General features: G+C 40.9%; 1 protein-coding gene across 1 annotated transcript; it reads left to right on the forward strand.

The window, feature by feature from the left end:
• Nucleotides 1-5,634: 5,634 nt before the first annotated feature.
• On the forward strand, nt 5,635-10,485 carry LOC121899020 (ras-related protein Rab-1B-like). Its single transcript, XM_042414565.1, has 7 exons — nt 5,635-5,690; nt 5,882-5,905; nt 7,580-7,652; nt 7,814-7,909; nt 8,032-8,127; nt 8,254-8,385; nt 9,558-10,485. The coding sequence occupies exons 1-7, from the start codon at nt 5,635-5,637 to the stop codon at nt 9,789-9,791; spliced, it is 711 nt and encodes a 236-aa protein (XP_042270499.1). The 3' UTR covers nt 9,792-10,485.
• The last annotated feature ends 293 nt before the right edge of the window (nt 10,486-10,778 follow it).

The following is a 10,778-nucleotide window of genomic DNA, read 5'->3' on the forward strand; positions in this document are numbered from 1 at the left end:
GTATTAAAACAAAAAAATATTCTGTCATGTTTCTCCACTTTCCTCCATCTCTATAGTTTCAGAGTTTAGCTTTATCTTCTTTTTCACCATCTTACTTTCTCATTTTCCCACCCTCTCTCTTTGTCATTTCTTTCTCTTCTCGTTCTTTATTTCTTCTCTTTCTCTCTGTCCCTTCCCCCAGTTTTCCCACCTCCATGCTCCATCGGGAGCACCACAAAGCCTGCCGCAGCCCTAGCAACCATCGCGCCGCTGCTTCTGCCCCGGCAACAGGCCGTCGTCAGGGCTGCTGACCCCTGACCCCATCACAGCTGCTCAGCCATCGCATATCCCACAATCCCCTGCTCCCTGCTCACTCCCGTGACCAGGGGGTCACACACGGGGATCAGCGGAGAATAAAACTGCATCACTTTCGCTTTGTCCTCGCTTTGGACTCCCTAAAAAAGCAGGAGAGGAGAGGAGAGGAAACAAGGAGATGAGAGGAAACAAGGAGAGGAGATGAAACAAGGAGAGGAAACAAGGAGATGAGAGGAAACAAGGAGAGGAGATGAAACAAGGAGAGGAAACAAGGAGATGAGAGGAAACAAGGAGAGGAGAGGAGAGGAAACAAGGAGAGGAGTACCTGAAAAAACATGTAACAAATCACTTATTATGTCCCAGGTTTTAGCACAGCTTTGCAACAAACTACAGTATCTTTGCAGCAACCTAACGACCGCTCAGAAACACACTTATGTTATGGGTGTATAAACAGGTAGAGGTCTGCCTGCAATGAGGCGATGAGTAAATTTTTAGCTCAGTAGTCAGCGCAGTCCTCTATGATCTGGGAGACTCCAGTTCCAGACCCAGTGTGGAGACCTCCTTCATAAGATAGTTTATTCATGAACGCTTATTGTAACACTTTAATTTTCTAAAACTAAAATTCATAATAATAAATAAAAACAAAAACAGGATTTTTAAGTTTCTTTCCACATTTATTCGAATACAAATACAAATAATTTTGCTGCCTCAACAAATATAGATACAAACGTTACGTTACATCCTGTGTCATGTGTTTTCTGTGTACCTGCCCTTTATTTCACAGAGCTGACACCAATCTTTGGTGTAGAGTCTCCTCCAAACCACATTATTTGTTCTTTGTTTTCCTCTAAATTTTAAGTTTGAGGTCATGTGACACATCTACCTGGCACAATAATATGAAACTGGTATTTTTAAATGTCTAATTTTTTGGATGAGAAATCAATATTAGTTAGTGTGGACATGCCAGGTTTGACTACAATCTGCTTTTATGTTCAATAACTTACACCAACAATATTTTTTGTTATTTGTAAATCAGAGGAGTTTTTGTACATTGTTATTAACATCAGTGTGTTGCAGCCTCTGAAGGAGCATTTGGATCTTTACATCAGTAGATGAAACAATCAGAGATAAATTACCATTTATTGAATAAATATTCAATTATGTGCGACTCAGCTGACTAACTCCATCTCCCAGCACTCTCTCTGTTCAGCAGACAGTGTGTGTTAAACAGCCCCATTATTCCATTAAAGTGTAGTGATCATATAATACTAACAGCATGCTTCAACACACAACAGAGAGAACAAGTAACCACTCATCAGAGGAATAATCAGCCAAATCATTGGACCGTGTGTGTCGACAATAACCAGACAGATCAGTGCACTTTGTTTTCAAGTGGATCTGTGCATGAGTGCTGTTTGTGACTCGAATGTGTGAAAGCTTCTGCTTTAGTGTGTCTGTTTTGTGTTGTCTATGAGCACCGTGTCCTCAGGAGGAGATAAAGACTTAAAGACAATTAAGTCTTTTAGGAGTTTATTTTGGGTTGGAGTTGTTAAGATTTAGGTGGTTAGGTAACGTAAACATGGTGTAAGCCTAGATTCACAATGTTGTCACAATGTGACTAAGCATGAATCTGCATGTTTACTTTAGTTCCATATTGATAAAAATAAACATGTCATGAAAATCATGTCTTACCACTGTCAGTCTCCAAAAATCAAATAGTCAATCAAACTTCATTCATATAATAATAACTTTATAACTTTATTTGTATAGCACCTCATACTAAAAAAATGCAGCTCAAAGTGCATGTATATAACAGGGATATATAGGATATAATGTTAAATAAAAAAGACCCCTTATTTCATTTCCCACCCACATTCCACGAAGACCTGCCCTACTCTGCTTCTGATTGCAGAGTAGAGGCGGAGTAGATCACAATGCAAGTGGGAAATAAAACAACGGCCAGAAGCCAGTAGGTTAATTGACATAGCTGTTGGCTATATAAACAGTCCATCTAAGGACCACAGCCTTTCCAACCAACTACGGCATATCCATTCATTGATGACCCTGTGGAGGAAGGTGCTCAGATCATAGATCATACACAGAACATTCACAGCACCAGCCCCAAGAGGCTTCAGAGACAGGACTAATCCACTGGGCTTCCCTGATGAGTATCTGTGGAAGATGTACAGGTTCAGTAGGCCCGGCATAGTTTATCCATGGTATGTAGCCTGTTAGAACCACAGATTAGGAAACAGACTCACCGTAGCAAAGCCCTGACCACTGTGGGACATTCTTGTACAGTGTTGGTGATGCAGAAGGTCTTGCGAGAAATAAGACAGGTATACCTTGCTCTAAAGCAGTACCTCAACATCTTCGTCACTGTCCCTTGCCATTTGGAGACACAGATAATGAAGGAGACGTTTTATTCAATTGCAGGTATGTGACAGGCTGACATGTCTCTGTATTAACTTAATCCTCTCCTTCAGTCTTTATCAATGTTACAGGCGTCATCAACTGCACCCATGTGCATATCCAGGCCCCATCTGGACCTGTGGAGGCGGACTATGTCAACAAGAAATCTTTCCATAGCCTAAATGTACAGGTTTGTAATGGGGGCAGCTGTCCACACACTGTCAGGCAGAGTAGTAATAATAGGATCTGGAAGAAATGTGCACATCTGTGATAATAGATCAAGTTAGTTTTGATGTCGACATTTCTTTGGATGTGAATCCTGTTACCCTGGCAGTTGTTCATAGAAATGTCCATTTCAATGCCAGCCTTACACAAAGAAGCGCCTGTACTGTACAGAGATGGTGTTTCACTTTACCTTATCAGCATAGATCGATGAATGACACGAATACAAAAAACAGATCAGGTCCTTTCCTAACCAAATATGTCATAATACTAACATGTAGCTGCAGAGAAATCATACACAATGTCAGACTCAAAGCCTAAAATATTATTCTGGCATGTGAGACAAATGTTCAGATAATTCTGAACTGGATTTTACATTATGAATGACACCACTGCATCAACCCTTCTTAGTCATACTGAGTAATTTCAAATGAATGCTCTGCCAAGCGAATGGTCACCCTCTATGCTGGCAGATAATCTGCGATGGAGGTTGTCTCAGCTAGTAGTAGTCAGCTGTGGCTCAGGAGGTAGAGTGGGTCGTCCACTAATTGGACGACCGGAAGTTTGATTCCCGGCTCCTACAGTCCGCATGTCGAAGTGTCCTTGGTACAAGTGTCCAAGATACTGAACCCCAAATTACTCCCGATGGCTGTACCAGTACACTGCATGGTAGCTTGTCACCATCGATGTGTGAGTGTGTGTGTGAACGTGGTTGGTAGTGTAAAAGCACTTTGAGTGGTCGGAAGACTAGAAAGGTGCTGTATAAGTGCAGTCCATTTACCATATCAAACATCGAGGCAAAATGGCCGGGCTCTGTCCATGATTCAAGGATCTTTCAAGCATCATCGCTGTCCCAGAGGTTTTACAGAGAATGTTGTCACTACCCAAAGGGTTTTTACTTTTGAAGTAACATATATTGCATGGAAGAAGGTGTAGATGTCATTTTATGGAATTCAAAGTGGTAATTATGCTTTTTTTCTGGAAAACCATATCAGGCACATATTATATATACATACATGTGTGGAGGGGATCACTAATCTATGTGAACCATAAGAATGTCATGTATATTTAACCAATGCTTTTATTCTGTGGGGGAGTTTTAATGGAGTCCTGCTTGAGGACAGAGGCTATCCCTGCATGCTGTACCTGCTGACACCCTACCCAGAACCAGCGACAGAAGCAGAGAGGGCCTTCAACCGTTCCCACACAAGAACCAGGGCACGGATAGACGGTTTATAGCCAACTGAAATCGAGGTTTCAGTACTTAAAAAGCCACAGAGTTACTCCTGACAGGGCCTGTGACATCATTTCCTGCGCTCACTTGCACAACATTGCCACTCTACGCCGTGAGAGACTCCCTGTAATGTTGCTGGAGGGACAATGGGAAGACACTGACCCAGCCCTTCAGGAACCCATGGATGGAAGAAGAGTCCCCATCCCCATTTTATTTATGGTCACCTTAGTTTTAGAAGCGTAGCATGTACAACTTCAGAAAGAAAAATGTGCCTAAGTTGTGTTGAACTTATTTATTAATTCACTAATTTTGCTCAAGCTGTGAAGACAAAAAAACAAACATTAAATACAGTCCAAACCATGGCTTTCTGCTGTGTTTAAATGTATACTTCCATCCCTCTCCAGTTTCTTTATTTCCAACTTTAACTTCAGCTTTTTGTATTCCATGTGTAGTTTCTGGTTTTCAATGCTGAGGAGCAGATGGTGCTTGTAAATCAAACGGACATCCTGTGAAAGAGACAATGTGTTAGAGAGTAGCTGGTAACAGTAATATGAATAGTTGTTTACTTCATTCCTTGCTGACGAACTCCTTGTTCTAGTCACGTCCTGAGGCAAGGTGTATGGTTATACATAATTTGTAGAATGCAGATACATCCGTAACATTTCACACCTTACCTCTGGCATTTCTGTGTCTGCAGATATTGCCTCCTCCTCCGCCTCATCATCAAGGGCCCTAGATGTGCTGGCGCCATCTCCCTGCAGATAGATGAACACTGCAGATGTTACATACTCACACATGGGTCGGGTATGCTTTCAGCATCTTGAGTGAGGGGAGATCCAGCAGATATATTATGTCCCCACTCACTGAAAAATGTAGGCCCACTGTTAGTTATTACCATTGAGAGCCTGATACCTGTGGAGGAAAAGCAGTAGACAATACCTTGTACATATTGCTCCCGAGCACTTTGGGGACTGATTTCTGAGGAGGTACCACCCTCTATTCTCTTAATTAGTGGGCAGCTCTGCACCAGGCCCCCCACCAGTAGCAGCAACATCTGTCTTTTTTTCTAGTGGCTACAATGGTACATATTTACAGCTCAACAACTACTTTAACAAATGCATTTTACATTTTATTACAGGCTACTTTCAGGCAGAGGCTGAACTGAGAGGCTGCATAAAGGGTTTTTAACTGTAAATCATGCGAGGATATTCCAGTAGAGCCCAAGAATATAAACATAGACCTGGGAATATTCAGAATAGGTCTGCTTTAAAAGGTACCTGGCCAGACATATTGTGATTAAATGGTTAGACTGCTTTTCCACCAGGTTGCTCTGTGATCAAAGACTCATGTGAATCAGCTGATCTGCGTTTGTTGTCTTATTTATAGCTTCTCGGGTGGTTTCAGTAGAACTGTTTCCTGTTGTTGGGAGTTTCAGAGAGGCAGTGGGTCCAGTGACATGACATTGTGAGGTGATGTCAGTGAAGAGCAAGAAACACAGTGTGGTGCAACTCATAAAAACCCACTGCAAGTACAGACACACAAATATATCACCAGAATGTAAAGAAATGAGCTGAAGGTTAAGTTTTGTTTAGAGATTATATTCAGTAATGCAGTGTGTGTGTGTGTCTGTGTGTGTGTGCAAGTGTGTCTTGGTTCCAGGTGCTGTCCCCGGTGTAACCTGAGCCGAGTCTTTATTAATAAATGATGCATCTGAACCAGTCAGCTCATCAGTCAGCTCGCGAGGTCGGTAGCTCCGGCTTATTCTGCTATTTGCCCTCCAAAAAAGGACAGATACACACACATACACACACACACAAACAGAAAGGCACAACAAAACAGCGTACAACATCACAGACTCAGAGATAATCAGGCTTCTTTCAGGTCCAGGATTCAGTTTCAGGGATTTTTGATTTTGTTGTGTCACCTGGAGCGACCTTGCCGATCATGAATCCTGAATAGTAAGTGTTGTTTCTTTCTATTTGCTGTGTGTAAATATTCAGTTCCAACAAGACAGACAGTGCATACTGCTGGAACATCTGCTCTTTAACAATGAAAGCCGACATGAAAAGTTAACAGACAATTGAAGTCCTTGTAACATCGTGGAGCCTCGTTTTTGTTGGTTATTATCTTTGTTTTGAAGTTATTGATTAATGTATCGCAGGTATCTGAATATACAACGCTGTGGGATATATATACCCTCTACATAGGTACTATTGTTTCAGCTTTATCCTATGTTGGATATAGATATTTTGCTATATCTATACTTAAACATAGTATAAAACAAATCATCTATCTCTCATTGTCTTTGTAGTTGTTGTTGCAAAGCAGGAAGAGTTATTCTGGGCGCCCTAGAAAATTACAATCCAATTCATTTTCAAGACAATGTTAGGTAATTTGGAGTACCAGGCTGCTGAGGCTGATGGGTATTGTAGTCTTTAGAACTACTTGCCATACTAAATAAAACTCTGTTCTTTTCTGCTACTGTCGGACGTTCATTTGAGGATCTTTTCAGTAAAAACTTGTTAATTTCAACACTATATAATTACATCAAGCAAACTTATATAACAGCTTTTGAGCAAGACTTGTTTCACAAAATGCTAAAAGCACATGGAGTCACTTTGTTAGAAAGTTGAACTTCTTAACCTCATCCTAACCTTAAACCTGTGTTAACTGATTTTTTTGGCCACTTGGGGGCAATGGAAAAAAAAAAAAAAAACAGTGAACACAACACTGACATATCAGCTTTTAAGTTGATATCTTGAAATTGATAGCAAACAGTTGATTATTTCCGCATCCAACAGTTAAGGAGCAATACGATCATTCATTTATAGTCATGTTTCTGTCCACCTGGTGAATCTAAGTCCAATATTCACCCTCTTTTAGCTCTGTTTCTGCTCTTTACCAGCTCCTGAGGGAAATATTTGGCTCTTTAGCTGCTAAATGATCCACTGTGTTCACCGGCTAGTCTACAGCTAACTGTGTCTGTTTGCTGTTTGGTGCTGAGCAGGTAGTGTACGGTGGCTTTTTAGCGCTTTAACTCTGAAAACAGCTGACTGCTGCAGCTGAAAACGACACTATGAGAGCGCTGAGAGTGAACCAAAACAGTAAAGTTGCAGCTGGACAGCTGAACATTGAGCTAGAACTTGCTGTAAAGCCGAGAGGAGCTGCAGAGTCGCTGATAATTATCTGTAGGTTCATCACTACGAGCAACGACCAACACATTACACACTGACAGCTCAAATCAAATATAGCTGCTTTAACCTTTAACATATATCAAAAGAGTAGCAGAAGTTGGACGTGAGTATGAAGACAATTACAGGTTTTCTTTTTTTGCCGTTATCAATCATTCTGTCTGGTTTTCTAAGGATTTGAAATGACATTTAACATTTAGTTTGTATGTATATGTGTGTCCTCTAGTGACTACCTGTTCAAACTTCTTCTGATCGGAGACTCTGGAGTTGGAAAGTCATGTCTGTTGCTGCGCTTTGCGGTAGGCCTGCCAAAACCACACACACACACACACCCACCCCCCCAACACACACACACCCACACACCACACACACACACACACACTAGAGACACACACACACACACACTACATTTGCTTCTTATTTTTGTTGTTGATCATCTATCACACACACACGCCCGCAGGATGACACGTACACTGAGAGCTACATCTCTACCATTGGAGTCGACTTCAAGATCAGGACCATCGACATGGACGGCAAGACGGTGAAACTACAGATTGTAAGACATCAGATGTAGTCAGTGGGATTGTGGGTAGAGGATTATTATTAGGAAGGAAGCATTTTGTTGTTTGTCAAAGCAGAAAGCAGCATCTATCTGTGTGTGTGTGTGTTGTCTCCCAGTGGGACACAGCGGGTCAAGAGAGGTTTCGAACCATCACCTCCAGCTACTACAGGGGAGCTCACGGCATCATCATCGTCTACGACTGCACCGAGCAGGTCAGTGTCTGTTTTCTTTTTGTTGTCACATCATCATCATCATCATCAACATCATAATAGGAGAGGGTTTGAACATTAACTTCTGTCCTCCCCCTCCTTTGCTCTCTCTTGTTCTTCGCTCTTCAGGAGTCCTTTCACAATGTGAAGCAGTGGTTGGACGAGATCGATCGTTACGCCTGCGAAAACGTCTCCAGGCTGCTGGTGGGAAACAAGTCTGACCTTGTTAGCAAGAAAGTGGTGGACGCAGCCACTGCTCAGGTAACAGGCTACATACATTGCTTTACTGTACTACCTCCAAATACTATTCAAACAAGTCTGCAGCCACTGTGATGCTCATCAAACACCAGAAAACAAAACTGGATGCTTCAAAAATGATCTAAATCCTCATCACTTGTAGATATATGTAGCTGCCTTATTCAAATTAGCTGTACTTTGTAGCTTAATGCTAGCATTAGAGTGTCCATATGTTTACATTAGCATGTTGATATTCTGTTTCATATGCCATGTCTGATTATTACTGTTGTTTTTTTTTTTTTAAAGGGGACATATTCTACTTTTTGTGATACTGTTCTGATGTCGGATGTTAAACATGATCAAAGTTCTAAAACTTGAGATGAATGCATGTGGAAAAAGTCAGGGCTTCTACCTGCTCCGAACGTCTTATTTACAAAAGTTACCTCTACTTCCTCCTCCTGATTAAAGAGACAGGAGCTAAAAACAGCCTGTTTCAGACAGAGGCTGAACTGAGGGACTGCATTAAGGGCCAGTATAAAGATAAATAAGGAGTTTTTAAACTGGAAATCATGCAAAGATATTCCAGTAGAGCCCCAGAATATAAACCTGGAAATGTGCAGAATATGTGTCCTTTAATTTATCCTCCGCTCCAGTCGGGCCGCGAGGGGATACCTAGTCTTTATAGACTGATCTGATATGACAGGATCGATCTCAACAGCTTAATACTTCCTGTCATGAACTGAGCTGTTTGTTTGACCTGTTGATGGCATTAGATGAAAAAAAAAAAAAAAAGATGTTTTCACTTTCCCCCCGCAGTACTCATTCCACTACATTTATCTGATGGCGGGACTTATTTATATTCCAAACATAATGTGAGCTGATGAATTCTGATGCTCTGGTGTCGTTTTAAAATACCCAACAGAATATAAAGCAGTTACACCGGCTACAATATTAAATTGCTTACATGTTAACTTATAAATAATTTAAGACTCTCGAGAGGATCAATTTTCTCGAGTGCTTATTCACTTTTGATATTGAGTACACCTGACCTCTGATACTTTACTCTTAAATATAATTTTGAGTGACTGAATGAGGTATTTTTGAATAATGGTATTTGTTATACTTCCCTTCCTTTATGGATTCCTTCTTTCATCCCTTGTTCGTTTTCTCCCACCCCTCTCCCTCTCTCTTTCCAGGATCTGGCCTCTTCTCTTAAGATCCCCTTCCTGGAGACAAGTGCTAAGAGCTCTGATAACGTGGAGAGGGCTTTCCTCACCATGGCCTCTGAGATCCATCATCGCCTGAAAAGCGAGGGAGGGGGGATGCAGCGCGAGTCGACGGAGGCCAGGGCCCAGAGCGCCAAGATCAACAGCGCCCCTCTGTGGCTGGGAGGGGAGAAACAGACACAGGAAGCCAGTAACTGCTGCTGAGTAGGAGATGATGTCGTGCTGACTTGACTTGAGTAAATACACCCTTCAAAAAGAGAGAGATGTGTCATTTTCAACACATCTGACTGTCTAGTTCCAGGACTATGCGACTGTGGTTTTGACACATGCAGATTGTCAGAAATGCTTTTTGCATCTTTGAAATTAAAGTAAAAAACCCAAAATGTGACTTTTCAGGAAGAAAAACATGTTTTTAGCTTGACGACGATATATTTTTGATCTTGTAATTTTTGAATTAAATATATTATTATGGCATTTCTGCTTTATTGAAGAGCAGAAACAAACAGGACGTAACATTTTAACACTCAAAGCCAAATAAACCCTAAGAAAACTGTGGGTGACAAGGTTTGGGGAGAGTTTTATAAATCCATTTACAGTATGACTACACAAACACAAGATACATGTTGTAAACTCCAAAAAGTAGAGTTAAAAATTTGTCATGTAAAATTAGAAATATTTCAAAAATAGTTGATATTCACACAGTGAAGGAAGAGAGTTTTACCCCAAAATATGATATTAGTTGTTTGAAACCAAATGAGCTGCTGAATGTGTGATGTGATGTCAGTTTACATCACTTCCCTCAGAGGTGATTTATTGTATTTACCCGATTTTTGTTGTGTTTTGCTTGTTGTTTGTTGTCAATAAAGATATTGTAAAAGTCTTCATGCTGAAAATTGAAAGATCTGAAATATATAACAAATCCTTAAATGACAAAATAGATGATTTGTCAGTGTCTTCCAAACCAACCCATACCGCCGAGACTTCTCTGATCTGTCACCTCTATGGTTGAGGTCTGGTTTAGTTTAGGTACAGAAAACTACTTGGTTAAACATAATAGACTGATTATAAGAGATGAAAGAACAAACTTCTGGTTTGATTTTCCTTGTAAGGCAAATATGAATGTAGGTTGTTTATAGCAAGACGTCCACCAAAATTAAACAACGAGATGCGTGGTTTGACCATGTGACTCCA

This window comes from Thunnus maccoyii, chromosome 6 (genome assembly GCF_910596095.1).
Source record: "Thunnus maccoyii chromosome 6, fThuMac1.1, whole genome shotgun sequence".
In the NCBI taxonomy this organism is placed as follows: domain Eukaryota; kingdom Metazoa; phylum Chordata; class Actinopteri; order Scombriformes; family Scombridae; genus Thunnus; species Thunnus maccoyii.

Bases quoted from the DNA above. Each gene is read 5' to 3' on its own strand.
- LOC121899020 (XM_042414565.1), top strand. From the start codon at position 5,635: ATGTCAGTGAAGAGCAAGAAACACAGTGTGGTGCAACTCATAAAAACC. The intron at 5,691-5,881 runs GTACAGACACAC...CATCTGAACCAG, and splicing joins CTCATAAAAACCCACTGCAA to TCAGCTCATCAGTCAGCTCG. The intron at 8,386-9,557 runs GTAACAGGCTAC...CTCTCTTTCCAG, and splicing joins TGGACGCAGCCACTGCTCAG to GATCTGGCCTCTTCTCTTAA.